Below are 22045 nucleotides of genomic sequence, written 5' to 3' on the forward strand. Positions count from 1 at the left end.
TTATGTCCTTGTCTCTACATGGGCAGTAATGCTCTTGCCATGGTCTTCTGCACTTGTCCTGATGCCCTTGTGTCTACGTGGGCACTAATGCTCCTGGCATGGTCTTCTGCACTTGTCCGGATGCCCTTGCCTCTACATGGGCCCTAACACTCCTGGCATAGTCTTCTGCACTTGTCCTGATGCCCTTGTATCTACGTGGGCCCTAATGCCCCTGGCATGGTCTCCTGCACTTTTCCTTATGTCCTTGTCTTTACATGGGCCCTAATGCTCCTGGCATGGTCTTTTGGGCTTGTCCTTATGCCCTTTTCTCAACAAGGCTAATGCTCCTGGCATACTTTTCTTTTGCTGTCCTGATGCCCCTGACCTGCAGCTCTTGGTTTATGGACTGTTTGTAGTCATTATGTGTTTTTGTCTGGCAGTCAAGGTTCATAAATAGGATTTCTCATAGCCACTTCCCATATATGTGGTGTACGCTGTGTCTGGCATTGGGCCTCTCCCTCCTGTCACTCACAGTGCCCCCCACCCTCCCTTTATAATAAGTTCACGCTGCAGTGCTGATAACAGACTACGGGGAAGAGCCAGGTAACCGCACGCGGCTGTGTGTTCTGCATCAGCTCAGCAGGTGAGTCAGGCTCCGGTGGCTGCCAATGTTACACACATAAAGCATCATTCTCCCGGCTCAGCCGTGAACGAGGCGACAATCAGCGCTGTCACGTACAATCCCACCAGACAGGCCGGGGGTGAGGACGGTACATAGAATGATCATTGTTGTAATCATGGCACAGACTCCATGGCTCGCCCAATACCAAAGGCGTAATCACCATAGAGGCAGTCCATGCAGACGCCCTGGGGCCCATCAGCAGAGGGGCCCCAGCTCAGACCGGTATCACTATGCAACCTTCATGGTTTACCTACAATTTACATGACCCCGAGACATTGGATATCTCATCACCGTCTCAGATCATATTTATCTACTTACCAAATCTTATCGTGTCCCGGCTTATCAGACAAAGACATTTGAAAAAAATCAATTCACATTTTGTGATAAAAATATACATTTTGTGACTCCGAATTTTACTTTTGTGGAAAGTCATATGATTTGTTAGGATTACTTTTTCATTTTGTGACAATATTACATTGTAACTTATAATAGACGCTGAGGAATCTACAAGAGGAGTGTTCAGGAAAGTCAAATCCTTTGTAGCGAGATGATCATTTCGTGCACAGATAACACACAATTTCATTTTGTAACATTATTTTTTTTGGTGAAAAGTCATTCTGTTGGCAAATCGAAAAAATTTGAATTCTGTGACAATAACATTTTGTGACTCATCATAGAACTTGGTAATTGTGATAATTATTTTGGGATGCAGAATTATTCTAGTCCGGAAGGAGATTTGTAAACATGACTTTTTTATTTTGTAATACAGAATTTCATTTTGTGACACATAATAGAATTTTCAGACTAATATTTTATGACAAACATTTGCGCAAAATCATATTTTTTCACGCGGAATATCTTTTTTTTTTGTAACACAATACATTTTTGTGATCTGAATTATTTTGCTGCTCAGATTGTAATTTTGTGTTGTTGTTTGTTAAAAGTTATATCGAACATTTTCATTTTATACAATAGGATGAGAAATAATAGAATTTCGTAAAAAAAATACAATTCTGGGGCACAGAATTTATAAGAATCGTTTCATTACATATTCATTTCTTTAGATGAGATTGATGGTACATAACCCTGGAAATCTAATTTGACCTTTTCACGGTTTTTAGAATATAACTATTACATTATGCGCTGTAATCATCGCGTTTTACTAAATTCATCAGCACAATATTTCCTTTATGGCTCCGACGCCTGGATGAATGATTAATGAATTGATTGGATTGATGAAGCATATGAAGTGGCTCAATGTGAGATTGTACTGATCTTAAGTTACATCGTATTTTCTCCAGTCGCATCCAGAGCTGCATTCAAAATTCTGCTGGTTCTGTGTTAGGGTATGTTCACACGGGCTATTTTCAGCTGCTTTTTGGGCCGTAAACATCCTGAAAAATGGCTGAAAAAATCGGTAGTAGAACGCCTACAAACATCTGCCCATTCATTTCAATGGGAAATACGGCGTTGTGTTCCGACGGGTGTTTTTTTACACCTCATTTTTTTAAAAACGGCGCATAAAAAGATGCCCGAATAAAAGAAGTGCATGTCACTTCTTGAGCCGTTTTTCATTGACTCTCTAGAAAAACAGCTCCAAAAACGGCCGTAAAAAACGCAGCGAAAAACGCGAGTTGCTAAAAAAAACGGCTGAAAGTGGCCCCTTCAGGGTAGTCCACTCCGTATTTTCAGAAGTTTTTTAGTACTGCGTGTGAACATACCCTTAGGATCAAACATCTAATTGCTGCCCCCTGCTGGCTCAATGTCTCTTTAAATATGACCTACTTCTGCACATTGTAATGCAATATTACTGCTTATTTGCTAAATTCAGCATAGTAGAAAAAATAAACCAAAAATGTGACAGTTGCAAAAGTTTAGGCACCCTGTCAGTCAGTATGTCGTCTAGTGAAGATATATTCCTTCGTCGTCTTCCATTCACAGCAGGTTGGAGAAATATCCACTGATTTTCAATACTATTCCAGTGGAGGCCAATACAAAACCTAAACTTTTTGTTTCTTGAAGTAGATTTTGGACCTTTTTGTTTTATCTAATTCTTTCCTGCTTCAGTTTTTATACTCACTGATGGTTATCGGCCTCCAGAATTTGAGAAGAGGCTTGAGGGGTCACATAATATATAAAGTTCGGGAATACTTCTGTCTTAGACTAACGGCCCTTGCAATGAAGCCATTTTATAGATCTGTAACGTAAGGACCTGTAATCGCGCTTAGCCTGATATGACCCATCCCGTACCCGTAATATACAGTCACACCCCTGTGCAACAGCCAGGAGATAATCCCATCCCTTTAACCCATTGACCACGGCATCTAAGTGGTTTGAAAAAGGTAGGTGGCCCCTTCTAGTGCCGATGGTTTGCCATGGCAGCCAAGGTTCTCACAACGGCCGTCAAGCCTGCAATATCTATGTGCCTATTGGGGCCAGAAAAATGTTTTACCTTATTCCCCGCCCATTTATTTAGGACACGCCCACAAACTGTGGTATTTAAATCACAAATAGTGCATATGACCCCCCAACCTTAAAATGAATACAGACCGCAGACCAGACTTCCTAAAAAAAATACAGACATCTAAACTGATACAGACCCCAGACTAAACACAGACCCCAGACCAGACCCCTAACTAATACAGACCCCAGACCAGACCCCTAAAGTAATACAGACCCCAGACCGGACCACTTAAACTAATACAGACCCCAGACCAGACCCCTAAACTAATACAGATCCCAGACTAGACCCCTAAACTAATACAGACCCCAGACCAGACCCCTGAACTAACACAGACCCCAGACCAGACCCCTAAACTAATAAAGACCCCAGGCCGGACAACCTAAACTAATACAGACCCCAGATCAGACCCCTAAACTAATACAAACCCCAGACAAGACTCCTAAACTAATACAGACTGCAGAGCAGACCCCTAAACTAATACAGACCCCAGACCAGACCCCTAAACTAATACAGACCCCAGACCAGACCCCTAAACTAATACAGACGCCAGACCAGACCCCCTAAACTAATACAGACCCCAGACCAGACCCCTAAACTAATACAGACCCCAGACCAGACCCCTAAACTAATACAGACCCCAGACCAGACACCTAAACTAATACAGACCCCAGACCAGACCCCTAAACTAATACAAACCCCAGACCAGACCCCTAAACTAATACAGACCCCAGGCCAGACCCCTAAACTAATACAGACCCCAGACCCCTAAACTAATACAGACCCCAGGCCAGACCCCTAAACTAATACAGACCCCAGACCACACCCCTAAACTAATACAGACCCTAGACCGGACCCCTAAACTAATACAGACCCCAGAGCAGACCCCTAAACTAATACAGACCCCAGACTGGACCCCCTAAACTAATACAGACCCCAGACCAGACCCCTAAATAAATACAGACCCCAGACCAGACCCCTAAACTAATACAGACCCCAGACCAGACCCCTAAACTAATACAGACCCCAGACCAGACCCCTAAACTAATACAGACCCCAGACCAGACCCCTAAACTAATACAGACCCCGGACCAGACCCCTAAACTAATACAGACCCCAGACCAGACCCCTAAACTAATACAGACCCCAGACCAGACCCCTAAACTAATACAGATACCAGACCAGACCCCTAAACTAATACAGACCCCAGACCAGACCCCTAAACTAATACAGACCCCAGACCAGACCCCTAAACTAATACAGACCGCAGACCAGACCCCTAAACTAATATAGACCCCAGACCTGACCCCCTAAACTAATACAGACCCCAGGCCAGACCTCTAAACTAAGAACTCTGACCAAACCCCCAAACGAATACCGACCCCAGACCTCATAAATAAATAAGAACCCCAGAACAGAATATAAAATAAAAAAAAGCAATCCATTTTTGGTATTGCTGCAATTGTAATGACCTGTAGAATAAAATGTATATTTTATTTATAAATGCACAGAAAACAATGGTGTAATTGCTTTTTTTTTTTTCCCGTCTTCCCCACAAAAACATTATTGAAAGCCAAAATGTAACACAAAATGGTGCCACTGAAATATAAAACTTATGCCACAACAAATCAGCCCTCATACGGCTACGTCAGTGGAGAAATAGAAAAGTTCTGGCTCTCGGAAAGCAGTTCTGAAAATAAAAATAAAATTAATAAATAATGAGACAAAAAAAAAACAAAAAACAAAAAGACTTCAATTCAATCAACTGGAGCCGGTGCCCAAACTTTTGCCAATGTTCTATTTTTTTCATCCATGGACGTTCTGCATTCTGACCGGGTGCCACATTTTGGCATTGGACTGTAGTCCTGAAGTCACACACATCTCAGAAAAAGTTCTTTAGAAATATTTTGTCTATCTTAAAGTTTTTAAGATGAAATCTTAAATTTTTTCAATTAAAATGCATATTTTCATCTTGTTAAAATTTGTGCCCCTTTCTTTTTGTAGACGTTCCACAGACAACAAAATGGAACTGAAATCTCTCCTACTGATGGTGATATTAATGGCTGTCATAAGAGCCAGTCATTTCTCAAAGTCATCTTCCAAGGGCCGACATATGGCTTCTGTCTTCTCGGACCTGACCTCAGAGGAGATGACATCTGTTCAGAGTTTCCTCATGGACCAGGAGCAGCTTAAATTGGTCTCTATTAGAAGTCATTTTGGCAAAAACTCAATCTTTATGATGGAGCTCAACTTACCGAAAAAACGGAACGTCCTGAACTTTTTAGATAACAATGGCCCCAAACCTCAAAGAGAAGCCAAAGTGGTCATCTTCTTCGGAAACCAGGTTCAACCCAATGTCACAGAATACATTGTTGGCCCCCTCCCTCATCCATATTATTACCGGCCACTAACTCCTAAAGGGAACAAGCCGATAAGATTTGAGTCTCGACCAATGACTTTTATGGAGTATGAAAAAATTTATAAACGACTGATGGAGCTCACCGAAGAGTTCAACCACATATTACTGGAGTCTTCAGGGTTCTCCTTCTACAACTGCTCCCAACGTTGCCTTAGCTTCACGGATATAGCTCCTCGCGGCTTGAATTCTGGAGAACGTCGGTCATGGTTATTGCTCCAGAGGTACGTAGAAGGGTTTTTCCTCCACCCTATAGGAATAGAACTTCTTCTCAATCATCGCTCACTCAACCCTAAAGAGTGGACCATCGAGAAGATCTGGTATAACGGCCAATACTTCGATAGCGTAAAGGAGCTGGTTCAAAAGTATGAGAAGAACGAACTGACCAAGCTGCAACTACCAGATAACACAGAAGATCCCTATTCGACCTTCACGCCCCGTGGGGAATTTAAAACAAAGACAGATATTCATGGACCAAAAATATGTGAACCCCAAGGAAAACGTTACCGAGTTCTGGGCAACTATGTGGAGTATACAGGGTGGAGTTTTGCTTACCGGATACGTCCATCGGCTGGTCTGCAGATATTTGATATACAGTATAATAATGAGAGGATAGCCTACGAGGTCAGCATACAGGAAGCGATAGCCTTCTATAGTGGAGTCTCACCAGGTGGTATGCAGACAAAGTATATTGACTCCGGATGGGGCATGGGAACGGTACATTATGAGTTGGCAAAAGGAGTGGACTGCCCTGAAGGGGCCACTTACCAGGACCTCTACAATTATTACGACACAGACAAGCCGCTTCGGTATAAGAACGCATTGTGCATCTTTGAGCAGCCCACAGGGTTGCCCTTACGTAGACATTTCGACAGCACCTACAATGGTGGTTACAGTTTCTATGCTGGGGTGGAGAACCATGTCCTGGTGGTGAGGACAACATCAACCGTCTATAACTATGACTATATTTGGGACTTTCTTTTTTACCAAAATGGAGCGATAGAGGTTAAGGTGAGTGCCACGGGGTATATCCATGCAACTTTCTTCACCCCCGATGGCCTCCACACTGGAAGTAGGGTCTACAACCACGTCCTGGGGAACCTGCATACCCACTTGATCAACTATAAGGTGGACCTGGACATTGCAGGTATGAGAGACTGCGGCAAACAGGAGTAGAGTTGGGTTAAAGCCTGGATAGGCCGGGATATTAGATTTCATGACAAAAACAATGTTTGTGACCACTGCAAAAAGTTTTACTCTGGGTTATATGGGAAGACTGAAGGTCGGTACTGGGAAGACTAAGGCTCACCGGGATCATAGTGAGACGTGGTCTGATGGCTCTGATCATTATCTGATCTATATAAAAAATATTCTTCCCAATATTGTAGCCCTTTATAGAATCTTATTATCAGTGGCATACAGTACATAAGAGAGGGGCTCCTCAGCAAAAATCAAAATGGGTCCCCCATTATGACGCTGGGCATTGCCACCCAGCACAAAAAGACCTTGTGTTGGTTTCTCCCTTCACGCCCTTTCCATGACCATTGGGCCAATTCCCCAACCCGGAGCTTGCTAACAATTCATTTCCTCTGGAGAGGGGAGTCCTACACAGGTTCTTGACACCAATAACAAACGGTATGGGACCAACCAGGGATGGGCCCCCTTTTTCCAAGAGCCCCATAGCAGCTGCATGGTTTGCGTCTTTGGTGCGTGCACCCATGCTCATTATGGGGAAGACTAGGGCCTTATTTTTGAAGGGTGGTAAAAAAACCTCAAAAACATTTCTTCTCATGTATCCAAAGGATTGTATAACCCATGTCAACCCAGCCTAATAAAGAGTGGCTCTCCAATCTGGCACATATCGGGGTCCCAAGCAGACCTATTATATGGTCTATTAGGGCATACAGACAGGGGATGTCCTGATGGGACAACCCCTTTAAGGTGGGTATAGACATCCAGCAGATACAATTATTTTTTGTTTGATTTTTCTGTAGTATAGGATAAAAACATCTTGGAAACAGTCAATAAGTACTTTAACTGCTCTTTATGTCGTGTTGTCTACTCCTATCACATTCAGAGCTGCAGTTATAGTTCTATTGGCTTCCATTTGGTATATGTCTCCATAGATGGTCATATGACCTCATAACTTGAAGTGGATGTGTCACTAGTTTATTAATTCCCTATCTCCTAGAGACAAATATAATATGTATAAAAATGAACATAACTTTTAAAATAATAAAAGTTTTAAGAAAAACAAATCACACTGTAGTTATCAGCAGCAAAGCACCTAATAGATTAGATAGGAGATAAGGAATTAATAAACTGGTGACTGATCCTCTTTAACTAAAACTTTCTGACTGTCCTGTTCATAGCACTAGAATTCTAAATGCAGCTCTGGATGTGAATGGAGTAAATCTAGATCAATAAAACATCTAATACAATATGTCATGAATAATATTTTTGAGATTATAAGATTAATTACGCAGTACGGTGAAGTTTCACGGAATAGCATTATATACAATCCCCTGTGCGCCAGAACATCATTGAGGTGAGAACACGATTATTATGTGTGATAAATTGTGCTACTAATGATTCCTGTAGAAAGTAGAAAGTAGAAAGTGCCGACGTATCTTATCTGTAGGGAGCAAAGAAAGTGCAAAAGTCTCCACACCCCTGAAATGTCTGTATGAAGCAAGTCCAAAGATACTGATCAGAGATAACACAAATCATTCCTGCAACAATCACTACCAAGAGTCCAAACCACCGAGAAATCCTCCCCCTCCCCACAATCAATGTTATATTAATGTCCATAGAGGGCAGTATTATAGTAGATATATTCTTGTATATAGGGGGCAGTATTATAGTAGTTATATTCTTGTATATAGGGGGCAGTATTATAGTAGTTATATTCTTGTATACAGGGGCAGTATTATAGTAGTTATATTCTTGTGTATAGGGGCAGTATTATAGTAGTTATATTCTTGTATATAGGAGCAGTATTATAGTAGTTATATTCTTGTATATAGGAGCAGTGTTATAGTAGTTATATTCTTGTATATAGGAGCAGTATTATAGTAGTTATATTCTTGTATATAGGAGCAGTATTATAGTAGTTATATTCTTGTATATAGGGGCAGTATTATAGTAGTTATATTCTTGTATATAGGAGCAGTATTATAGTAGTTATATTCTTGTATATAGGAGCAGTGTTATAGTAGTTATATTCTTGTATATAGGGGGCAGTATTATAGTAGTTATATTCTCATATATAGGGGCAGTATTATAGTAGTTATATTCTTGTATATAGGAGGCAGTATTATAGTACTTATATTCTTGTATATAGGGGGCAGTATTATAGTAGTTATATTCTTGTAAATAGGGGGCAGTATTATAGTAGTTATATTCTTGTACATAGGAGCAGTATTATAGTAGTTATATTCTTGTATATAGGAGGCAGTATTATATTAGTTATATTCTTGTATATAGGGGCAGTATTAGGGCATGACCACACGTGGCGGATTTCCTCCGCAACTGTCCGCATCAATGCCGCACAGAATCTGCGTTGCAGATTCTGCTGCGGATCTGCACAAAATGTGCAGTACATTGATGCGGACTAGCTGCTGCGGACTGCGGGAAAAGTGCTTCCCTTCTCCCTATCAGTGCAGGATAGAGAGAAGGGACAGCACTTTCCCTAGTGAAAGTAAACGATTTTCATACTTACCGGCCGTTGTCTTGGTGACGCGTCCCTCTTTCGGCATCCAGCCCGACCTCCCTGGATGACGCGCCAGTCCATGTGACCGCTGCAGCCTGTGCTTGGCCTGTGATTGGCTGCAGCCGTCACTTAGACTGAAACGTCATCCTGGGAGGCCGGACTGGAGACAGACGCAGGGAGTTCTCGGTAAGTATGAACTTATCTATTTTTTTACAGATACATGTATATTGAGATCGGTAGTCACTGTCCCGGGTGCAGAAACAGTTACTGCCGATCGCTTAACTCTTTCAGCACCCTGGACAGTGACTATTTACAGACGTCTCCTAGCAACGCTCCCGTCATTACGGGAGCCCCATTGACTTCCTCAGTCTGGCTGTAGACCTAGAAATACATAGGTCCAGCCAGAATGAAGAAATGTCATGGTAGTAAAACGAATACGCTCCGCAGCACACATAAGATCTGCGGACTTCATTGCGGAATTTTGACTCTCCATTGAAGTCAATGGAGAAATTCCGCCATGAGTCCGCCACTGCTCCGCAACAGACAGAGCATGCTGCGGACACCAAATTCCGCTCCGCAGCCTATGCTCCGCAGCGGAATTTTACGCCTCGTCTAAACGAACACTGCTAAATTAAAGTGTAAGTCAATGGACAAACGGCTCCGCTGCGGATTAACGCTGCGGAGTGTCCGCAGCGGAATTTAAGTGAAATTCCGCCACGTGTGAACCCAGCCTTATAGTAGTTATATTCTTGCATATAGGAGCAGTATTATAGTAGTTATATTCTTGTATATAGGAGGCAGTATCATAGTAGTTATATTCTTGTATATAGGGGCAGTATTATAGTAGTTATATTCTTGTATATAGGGGCAGTATTATAGTAGTTATATTCTTGTATATAGGGAGCAGTATTATATTAGTTATATTCTTGTATATAGGGACAGTATTATAGTAGTCATATTCTTGTATATAGGGGGCAGTATTATAGTAGTTATATTCTTGTATATAGGGGGCAGTATTATAGTAGTTATATTCTTGTATATAGGGGGCAGTTTTATAGTAGTTATATTCTTGTATATAGGAGCAGTATTATAGTAGTTATATTCTTGTATATAGGGGCAGTATTATAGTAGTTATATTCTTGTATATAGGAGGCAGTATTATAGTAGTTATATTCTTGTATATAGGAGTAGTATAATAGTAGTTATATTCTTGTATATAGGAGCCGTATTATAGTAGTTATATTCTTGTATATAGGAGCAGTATTATAGTAGTTATATTCTTGTATATAGGAGCAGTATTATAGTAGTTATATTCTTGTATATAGGGGCAGTATTATAGTAGTTATATTCTTGTATATAGGAGCAGTATTATATTAGTTATATTCTTGTATATAGGAGCAGTGTTATAGTAGTTATATTCTTGTATATAGGGGGCAGTATTATAGTAGTTATATTCTCATATATAGGGGCAGTATTATAGTAGTTATATTCTTGTATATAGGAGGCAGTATTATAGTACTTATATTCTTGTATATAGGGGGCAGTATTATAGTAGTTATATTCTTGTAAATAGGGGGCAGTATTATAGTAGTTATATTCTTGTACATAGGAGGCAGTATTATATTAGTTATATTCTTGTATATAGGGGCAGTATTATAGTAGTTATATTCTTGTATATAGGAGCAGTATTATAGTAGTTATATTCTTGTATATAGGAGGCAGTATCATAGTAGTTATATTCTTGTATATAGGGGCAGTATTATAGTAGTTATATTCTTGTATATAGGGGCAGTATTATAGTAGTTATATTCTTGTATATAGGGAGCAGTATTATATTAGTTATATTCTTGTATATAGGGACAGTATTATAGTAGTCATATTCTTGTATATAGGGGGCAGTATTATAGTAGTTATATTCTTGTATATAGGGGGCAGTATTATAGCAGTTATATTCTTGTATATAGGTAGCAGTATTATAGTAGTTATATTCTTGTATATAGGGGCCGTAATATAGTAGTTATATTCTTGTATATAGGGGGCAGTATTAAAGTAGTTACATTCTTGTATATAGGGGCAGTATTATAGTAGTTATATTCTTGTATATATGGGCAGTATTATAGTAGTTATATTCTTTATATATGGGCAGTATTATAGTAGTTATATTCTTTATATATGGGCAGTATTATAGTAGTTATATTCTTGTATATAGGAGCAGTATTATAGTAGTTATTTTCTTGTATATAAGGGGCAGTATTATAGTAGTTATATTCTTGTATATAGGGAGCAGTATTATAGCAGTTATATTCTTGTATATAGAAGCAGTATTATAGTAGTTATATTCTTGTATATAGGGGCAGTATTATAGTAGTTATATTCTTGTATATAGGAGCAGTATTATAGTAGTTATATTCTTGAATGCAGGGGCAATATTATAGGAGTTATATTCTTGTATATAGGGGCAGTATTATAGTAGTTATATTCCTGTATATAGGGGCAGTATTAGGGCGGGTTCACACATGGCGGAATTCCACTTAAATTCCGCTGCGGACACTCCGCAGCGTTAATCCGCAGCGGAGCCGTTTCTCCATTGACTTTCACTTTAATTTAGCAGTGTTCGTTTACACGATGCGTACAATTCCGCTGCGGAGCATAGGCTGCGGAGCGGAATTTGGTGTCCGCAGCATGCTCTGTCTGTTGCGGAGCAGTGGCGGACTCATGGCGGAATTTCTCCATTGACTTCAATGGAGATTCTAAGTTCCGCAATGAAGTCCGCAGCTGTCATGCACATGTCATGTGTGCTGCGGATGCGTCTTGCTTTTTTAACTTGACATTTCTTCATTCTGGCTGGACCTAGGTATTTCTAGGTCTACAGCCAGACTGAGGAAGTCAATGGGGCTCCCGTAATGACGGGAGCGTTGCTAGGAGACGTCTGTAAATAGTCACTGTCCAGGGTGCTGAAAGAGTTAAGCGATCGGCAGTAACTGTTTCTGCACCCGGGACAGTGACTACCGATCCCAATATACATGTATCTGTAAAAAAACATATAAGTTCATACTTACCGAGAACTCCCTTCGTCTGTCTCCAGTCCGGCCTCCCAGGATGACGTTTCAGTGTAAGTGACGGCTGCAGCCAATCACAGGCCAAGCACAGGCTGCAGCGGTCACATGGACTGGCGCGTCATCCAGGGAGGTCGGGCTGGATGCCGAAAGAGGGACGCGTCACCAAGACAACGGCCGGTAAGTATGAAAATCGTTTACTTTCACTAGGGAAAGTGCTGTCCCTTCTCTCTATCCTGCACTGATAGGGAGAAGGGAAGCACTTTTCCTGCAGTCCGCAGCGGCCAGTCCGCATCAATGTACTGCACATTTTGTGCAGATCCGCTGCAGAATCTGCAACGCAGATTCTGTGCGGCATCGATGCGGACAGTTGCGGAGGAATTCCGCCATGTGTGGTCATGCCCTAATAGTAGTTATATTCTTGTATATAGGGGCCAGTATTATAGAAGTTATATTCTTGTATATAGGGGCAGTATTATGGTAGTTATATTCTTGTATATAGGGGCAGTATTATAGTAGTTATATTCTTGTATATAGGGGCAGTATTATGGTAGTTATATTCTTGTATATAGGGGACACTATTATAGTAGTTATATTCTTGTATATAGGGGGCAGTATTATAGTAGTTATATTATTGTATATAGGAGGCAGTATTATAGTATTTATATTCTTGTATATAGGGGCAGTATTATAGTAGTTATATTCTTGTATATAGGAGGCAGTATTATAGTAGTTATATTCTTGTATATCGGAGCAGTATTATAGTAGTTATATTCTTGTATATAGGAGCAGTATTATAGTAGTTATATTCTTTTATATAGGGGCAGTATTATAGTAGTTATATTCTTGTATATAGGAGCAGTATTATAGTAGTTATATTCTTGTATATAGGAGCAGTATTATAGTAGTTATATTCTTGTATATAGGGGCAGTATTATAGTAGTTATATTCTTGTATATAGGGGCAGTATTATAGTAGTTATATTCTTGTATATAGGAGGCAGTATTATAGTAGTTATATTCTTGTATATAGGGGGCAGTATTATAGTAGTTATATTCTTGTATATAAGGGGCAGTATTATAGGAGTTATATTCTTGTATATAGGGAGCAGTATTATAGTAGTTATATTCTTGTATATAGGAGCAGTATTATAATAGTTATATTCTTGTATATAGGGGGCAGTATTATCGTAGTTCTATTCTTGTATATAAGAGCAGTACTATAGTAGTTATATTCTTGTATATAGGGAGCAGTATTATAGTAGTTATATTCTTGTATATAGGGGCAGTATTATAGTAGTTATATTCTTGTATATAGGAGCAGTACTATAGTAGTTATATTCTTGTATACAGGAGGCAGTATTATAGTAGTTATATTCTTGTATATAGGGGCAGTATATAGTAGTTATATTCTTGTATATAGGAGCAGTATTATAGTAGTTATATTCTTGTATATAGGAGCCGTATTATAGTAGTTATATTCTTGTATATAGGGGGCAGTATTATAGTAGTTATATTCTTGTATATAGGGGGCAGTATTATAGTAGTTATATTCTTGTATATAGGGGGCAGTATTATAGTAGTTATATTCATGTATATAGGGGGCAGTATTATAGTAGTTATATTCTTGTATATAGGGGGCAGTATTATAGTATTTATATTCTTGTATATAGGGGCAGTATTATAGTATTTATATTCTTGTACATAGGAGCAGTATTATAGTAGTTATATTCTTGTATATAGGGGGCAATATTATAGTAGTTATATTCTTGTATATAGGAGGCAGTATTATAGTAGTTTTATTCTTGTATATAGGGGGCTGTATTATAGTAGTTATATTCTTGTATATAGGGGCAGTATTATAGTAGTTATATTCTTGTATATAGGGAGCAGTATTATAGTAGTTATATTCTTGCATATAGGGAGCAGTATTATAGTAGTTATATTCTTGTATATAGGAGGCAGTATTATAGTAGTTTTATTCTTGTATATAGGGGGCTGTATTATAGTAGTTATATTCTTGTATATAGGGGCAGTATTATAGTAGTTATATTCTTGTATATAGGGAGCAGTATTATAGTAGTTATATTCTTGTATATAGGAGCAGTATTATAGTAGTTATATGCTTGTATATAGGGGGCAGAATTATAGTAGTTATATTCTTGTATATAGGGGGCAGTATTATAGTAGTTATATTCTTGTATATAGGGGCAGTATTATAGTAGTTATATTCTTGTATATAGGGGGCAGTATTATAGTAGTTATATTCTTGTATATAGGGAGCAGTATTATAGTAGTTATATTCTTGTATATAGGAGCAGTATTATAGTAGTTATATTCTTGTATATAGGAGCAGTATTATAGTAGTTATATGCTTGTATATAGGGGGCAGAATTATAGTAGTTATATTCTTGTATATATGGGGCAGTATTATAGTAGTTATATTCTTGTATATAGGGGCAGTATTATAGTAGTTATATTCTTGTATATAGGGGGCAGTATTATAGTAGTTATATTCTTGTATATAGGGGCAGTATTATAGTAGTTATATTCTTGTATATAGCAGCAGTATTATAGTAGTTATATTCTTGTATATAGGGGAAGTATTATTACAGTTATATTATGTTTACCTCTATAGGCACTGAAAACAGCTTTGAAACTGTTGACCTGAAATATGAGAATATTACAAACCCTTGGAGTCCTGATCACTTTATTGTCCAATCCCGGATGGACCACGTCCCGAGAACTAGTGAGCGTCAGGCAGCTTTTAAGTTTGGATCTAATGTCCCTCGGTATCTAATGTTCCAGAACCCCAACAAGAAGAACAAATGGGGACATCAGAAGAGCTACAGAATTCAGTACAACTCCCATGCCCACAGCGTGCTGCCCCGGATGTGGGCCGAGGAGAAAGGAATCTCATGGTCCAGGTTAGTGGGATAGTTTTGACAGCTGATAATGAATATTGTTTAGGAGGAGTAACTGAGGAGCCCACTCTACCTGAAAACACAATGGATTAGTAAATCTTAATGTTAATTTGCTAAAAAGGAGAACTACACCTAAAATCATCTTGTAACATATTACATGAGCTCAAACCCCCAAGTTCACGGCTGTGGTTTATTGCACGACCCTTATGGTACCAATGAGTCGATTTTCAAGAGAAGACCAAAAAACGTAAAAGTAGTCTCCCAACTATCTATTTGTTAAGTGCCATTTATTTTAGACAAGCTCAATTCCTGTTTTGTTTTTTTTTGTTCAGAGGTCATATTTGGAAATATCTCTCTGATTTTAGGTTAAATTCTCCTTTTAATGAGAGAATAACTTAAAGGGCCAGTCCATCTGTATGTAAATGAAGTTAATATATGTATAACTTACGGCGTTGCTCGGGAGGTTGACTTACGGTATGGGAGGCCGGACTGTAGGAAGAAGCAGGGAGTTCTGGGTAAGTTAACTTTTAATACTATTAACTCCAGCGGTAGTCACTGTCCCGGGTGCTGAAAGAGTTACTGCCGATCAGTTAACTCTTTCAGCACCCTGGACAGTGACTATCCCCTGACATCGCCTGTGCCGTAATTAGGGCCTGAAATAGGACATGTTCCATATTTTTCAACGGCACGGGCACCTTCCCGTAAGCAAACAGGAAAGTGCATGTGGCCAATAGAAGTCCATGGGCCCGTAATTACACAGGCTGTAGCGGCAGTCACATGGATGAAACGTCATCCCAGGAGGCCGGCCTGGATGACGTCAGAGGGCCGGCCTCCTTGGATGACGCTTCATCCCATGTGACCACCGCTGCAGCCAATGAAAAATCGGGCTTCAAACAAACTTTTGAAAATATATATAAGATGACAAGTTATGCCATTTTCTAATTGGATTTGTGTTTTAATGCTTTACAGTTTTCAAGATCTCTGATTGCATCAGTGAATAGGAACATACTTGTTTACAGCCAGAGGCTGAAAACCAGTCCTGAATCAATACTTCTCACAGCTGAGGGGTTGTTACAATTGTATCAAGTCTAGACAATGAGGTATACATTTTACCTGCACTGATACATTGTAACAACCATGATATATTTGTGGTGTATGTGTCTGTCTGATCACGGTGCCCACTTTATGTCCATCTGACTTATAGATACAGCCTGGCGGTGACCCGACACAGGGAATCGGAGCTGAGCAGCAGCAGCATGTATATCCAGTGTGACCCCTGGGACCCCGCTGTCTATTTTGAGAATTTCATCCGTAACAATGAGGATATTGTGAATAAAGTAAGTCCTGTCATAGTATTATTCTTGTCTTCTGGTCGGGTCTTCAGGCTTCTCGGTGACGTGTCCAGCGCGATTTCCGTGGTCGCCCCCAATTTTTTTCCTAGTTGTTCTCTTCTTCGTTTCTGAGAATATTTGCCTTGTCCGATACGTTGGGTCTTCTCATCACGTCTGGTCCATGTTGAAGATTGGACTTGATGTGGTCGAGGAACTTCTATTTGGTTTCCTTGCCATCAATTGTCTTCTCAAAGTCTTCGAGAATATCATGCGGCCCCGACCATCAAGACATAGACGAGTCTGACATGTTTGTCTGTGTCCTGAGGACGGTCATGAGACGGCGCTTCGTTCTCTCTTCCCTGATAAATGACTGCGGACGTGTATCTTCCATTACAGAGTACGTGGAGCCGCACGCAGCTGGTGCTTAGAGGGGGCAAGGTGTGACTGGCACTGCTATGGATGTCACTGTGTGGCTGGCACTGTTATAGGGGCCCTATATGGCTGGCACTGTTATAGGGGCCCTATGTTGCTGGCACTGTTGTAGGGGCCCTGTGTGGCTGGCACTGTTATAGGGGCCCTATGTGGATGGCACTGTTATAGGGGCCCTGTGTGGCTGGCACTGTTATAGGGGCCCTGTGTGGCTGGCACTGTTATAGGGGCCCTGTGTGGCTGGCACTGTTATAGGGGCCCTGTGTGGCTGGCAGTTATAGGGGCCCTGTGTGGCTGGCACTGTTATAGGGGCCCTGTGTGGCTGGCATTGTTATAGGGGACCTGTGTGGCTGAAACTGTTATAGGGTCCCTGTGTGGCTGGCACTGTTATAGGGGCCCTGTGTGGCTGGCACTGTTATAGGGGCCCTGTGTGGCTGGCATTGTTATAGGGGCCCTGTGTGTCTGGCACTGTTATAGGGGCCCTGTATGGCTGGAACTGTTATAGCGGCCCTGTGTGGCTGGCACTGTTATAGGGGCCCTGTGTGGCTGGCACTATTATAGGGGCCCTGTATGTCTGGCACTGTTATAGGGGCCCTGTGTGGCTGGCATTGTTATAGGGGCCCTGTGTGTCCGGCACTGTTATAGGGGCCCTGTGTGGCTGGCACTGTTATAGCGGCCCTGTGTGTCTGGCAGTCTTAGGGCTAGTCTACACGTGACGTAAATAATGCAGATTTTCCACAACGTATTTCGTTGCGGAAAATCTGCAGCATAATACACTAGCAGAGGAGTGGATGAGATTTCCAGAAATGTCATCCACACGCTGCGTACATCATATGCGGAGATTCCGCACACAAATTGACCTGCGATGCGGTTTTTTTAAGCCGCAGCATATCAATTGTAGTTGCAAAATCGCTTGTATTTTGTTGCAGGTTTTTCCCCATTGAATTCAATTGGGATCTAAAACCGGCAAGGGCGGCTGCTGCAGCCAATCACAGGCCAATCACAGGCTGCAGCGGTCTCCTGGGATGAAACGTCTACCAGGCCGGCTAATGCTGCAGTTCTCCACAGAGAATATTCGAGGTGAAAAATGGCACCACAATTTGGTGCTTTTTTTTGCCCGGAATTACATGCGGCCACCAAGGCGGATACCTTGTGTACCTTTACGCAGCGTATAGGCCCCGATATCGGCACCTTATGGTGCACTGTGTGGTGGGCATTGTGGGACGCTGTGTGGCTGGCACTGTTATGGGGAACTGTATGGCTGGCACTGTTATGAGGCATTGTATGGCTGGCACTGTTATGGGGCACTGTATGGCTGGCACTGTTATGGGAGCACTTGTGGAACTATATGGAACAATCCAGGTAGGTGTAATTGGGACATGATATTGGCGGTACAAGCAGGACGGTAGTCACCTGTCCATCATTTTCTACCCAAGAATAACACTAATCAAGCAAAATTGGAGTTACTGATCTTCTGTTTTGATTATTTTTTAGGATCTTGTTGCCTGGGTGACCGTCGGCTTCCTCCACATCCCCCACGCTGAGGACATCCCAAACACATCCACGCCGGGGAACTCAGTGGGATTCTTTCTTCGACCTTTCAACTTTTTTGATGAGGACCCATCCGTGGCCACCAGGAGCACCGTCATTGTGAGACCCACGGACAAAAGCTTCACCAAAGTGAACATCCAACGTTGGACTCCGGACGTCATTGGTCAATGTGTGTCGGACAAACCCTTCCGGTACAACGGAACTTACTTCTCCGACTGAATCCTGAGGATTCACCTAAAACCGTGACATTGAAGATGAGGATGGAGATGTCCCGGAGATCATCGAGCCGACTCCAGACCATGAACGTTCCAGCATTTCCCAGAGTCGGCAATAAATTACTGGGGGAGGCGTAAACAATATAATCACAAAAGTCACAATATAACAACATATGTAACATCCAGTCACACCGCCGGAGAGTTATCGGGTCATTGGGGAACACTGGGCCGCGTCATCCAAAAATATTTCTCCATAGACATTTGTCCATATTTAGCGCCACCCTCAAATATTCTTCCCTATCAAATGTGCTTATAGCACCCCTCTAAATAATACCCCCAGAATATGACCCAATATTACCACCAGACCTCCAGGCCATGACTTATGTCTGCAAAGTCGGCTACCAAGAGAACTTCGGGACAAAGGTTTAGAAGTTACAGTGCTCGGGCCTCGGTGCCCGGCTGCTGAACGAAGAAGTCAAACTTATTCTGTAGTCACAAACAACTTATTGGTAAAGACCCAGAGAGCTTTGGCTCTTCACTTTTACACGCCATACCCTCAGGACAGCCACAATGCCCCACGACAGCCACAATGCCCCACGACAGCCACAATGCCCCATGACAGATAGGATGCCCCCCATGACAGCCACAATGCCCCACGACAGCCAAAATGCCCCACGACAGCCACAATGCCCCATGACATCCACAATGTTCTTTATGGCAGCCACAATGTCCCCATGCCAGATAGGATGCCCCCTATGACAGCCACAATGCCCTTATTACAGCCACAATGTTCTTTATGGCAGGTACTATGCCCCCTATGCCAGACAAAATGCCCCTATGAGAGCCACAATGCCCCCATGACAGCCACAATGCCTCCCTTTGCCAGACAAGATGCCCCTATGACAGCCAGATTGCCCCATATGCCAGACAAGATGCCTCTATGACAGCCACAGTGCCCCCAATACCACACATGATGCCCCTATGATAGCCACAATGCCCCCACAACAGCCACAATTCCCCTTATATCAGATACAATGCTCGATGGACTAGACGCAATGACCCCATGAGAGCCACAATGCCACCTATGCCAGAGAAGAAGCCCCTATGATAGCCACAATGCCCCCGTGACAGTCACAACACCTTATGCTAACTATAATGCCCCCATTTTTGGAACAATGCACCTATGCCCCATGTTAAACACACTGACTACCAAGTCTGCCACAATGCCCCCCAAGAGGGTTACAATGCCCACCCCCCATGAGCCCATGCCATGCTTAACTCCTGTTCCCGTTGGGCTTCTTCTTGTCTAGCGACGCCATTGGCTCCAACATTGTCGCATATCCCGCCGTTCTATTCACACTTGGCCGAATGTGTTAATGATCTGATTTGTTGTTATGGACAATTCCGTTATAAACGGCGCCCATCACGTTTCTAATCAATTCATGTAAATTTGGTTGTTACCTTAAGATAATAAATAATATTCATGTTTGGAGAATAATTCTTGGTATAATACATTTTAGGGGAATTTTTCTTTTTAAATAGGCGGTAAAGAAAATGTTGTCATTATATAGGAAGTCTACGTCCCATACATGGTTAACCCTGTCTCTTCCAGGAGAGTCGGAAATACACAATCAGACCCAAAGCGCTCAGTTGAGTGATCTGTCCCCCCATTCCAGCGCTCATTGGGGGTCTCAGACCCTTTTGCCCTTTAAATTTCAATTAATCAATATTGTGGATCACTAGAGAAGCGTAAGGACAGACCCTTTACTTGACCCCAATTGTAATCAGAAGACCCAGTTAATAGCGTCATCATAGCCAGCAGAGTGCCCACCATGTGCAGAAGTGCCAACAGATTATCTGTGGTGGTCCTGGGCAGTAACAGGGTTTACGAGTACATCACTGGTGATCTGGGGTAGTATAAGAGTAAAGTCTCAATATCATTTTGATTTATTTGAAGTTCTGAACTTTTTTCTAAATATGCAAATGAGGCTATACTAGACAAGTGGGCGTCACCACCAGCGATTCTCCTGAGGTGGAGCTCCTCCCAGCCTCTGACTCTGTCCTATCAGCATGAAGCTGCTTCACACAGTGTGAGAGACTGAGGCTGGAGGGATGGGGGGGTCACTTCAAATAGCCATATCTCCGGCTGTGGACCACCTAGAACTAGATTAGTTAGGAGATAGGGAATTAATAAACTAGTGACAGATCCTCTTTAAATAATGTGATGACTTTATTAAAGGGGTCGTTACGATCGCGCCGATACCGTATATGTGTATTATTTTATTTTTTAACACTTTTGCTAAAGAAAAACATATTTTATTTTTACTGTGAACACTTTTTTTGTTTTCTAATGAACTTTATTAAACGGTTATTAACTATTCTTTTAGTGCCACTAGGGGGCATCAAAATGCGATCTAATAATCACTCATATAATGCTCGGTGTAATCGAAGGCACGGCATTACAGACGGCACTCACTACGGCTGGCGCGGGCACTGTTTCTGTGCCCATTGCCTCCCACAGGACATACCATTTGCCCTTTAGCGGTCAATAGACCGCAATAAGGACGTAATGGACGTAACGCCCATTTGCACAAAGAGATTAAAGTATATATTTTTTGAAAAAAAATATTATGCAAAGCTACAAGGTTTGATATATAACTTGTACCAGTTGTATTATACACCTGATATCCCACTGCAGGGATATTAATAGGAGCAGAAAGATAGCGGACCCGGGAGCCTACATTAGGTCCCCAGGTGCCAAGACATCCATTGGCACCCCATGATCACGTCGTGTGGGGCCAATGGAGTGTCGGAGGGGGCCAGCCCCCCTTTCTAACAACATAGATGCAGCAATCGCTACTGACTGCGGCATCTAAGTGGTTAAATGGACAGGATTGGGGGAACTGACACCCGTAGTGTATGGAGGGGCTCAGCCTATGACTCCGCTCCATACTTTGCCCCTGCGTAAAGACGTACAGTGTCGTGTGGCAAGGGGTTAAGATGTATAAATAAAGTTTTTTATTTTGTGACTTGTTAGTGAAGGGCCGGGTCACTACTGGGGCTTTACGCCCTTTTCGGAAGTTTTCTATGTCGAATAATTTTTCCCCTATTTCTTGCTCACGGCACAGATTTATACAGCGGCCATTCAAGTCAATGGGAGCTGTATAAATGCATGAAGCTCCCCCTAGTGGCATCTGTGAGGAACTACTGGCAAACCATAAACAGGACTGTCCCTTTAATACATGGGAGAAGTACATGCATTGGCTGCAGTTTTGGTGTTGTTGTCCCCC

The 22045-nt window shown here is 41.7% G+C and overlaps 1 protein-coding gene across 1 annotated transcript; it reads left to right on the plus strand.

The window, feature by feature from the left end:
* Nucleotides 1–513: 513 nt before the first annotated feature.
* On the plus strand, nt 514–20253 carry LOC142652223 (diamine oxidase [copper-containing]-like). The gene is made up of 5 exons (XM_075827819.1): nt 514–622; nt 5127–6685; nt 14944–15232; nt 16434–16566; nt 18484–20253. The coding sequence occupies exons 2-5, from the start codon at nt 5146–5148 to the stop codon at nt 18757–18759; spliced, it is 2238 nt and encodes a 745-aa protein (XP_075683934.1). The 5' UTR covers nt 514–622; nt 5127–5145; the 3' UTR covers nt 18760–20253.
* The last annotated feature ends 1792 nt before the right edge of the window (nt 20254–22045 follow it).

Source organism: Rhinoderma darwinii, chromosome 5, assembly GCF_050947455.1.
Source record: "Rhinoderma darwinii isolate aRhiDar2 chromosome 5, aRhiDar2.hap1, whole genome shotgun sequence".
Classification (NCBI taxonomy): Eukaryota; Metazoa; Chordata; class Amphibia; order Anura; family Rhinodermatidae; genus Rhinoderma; species Rhinoderma darwinii.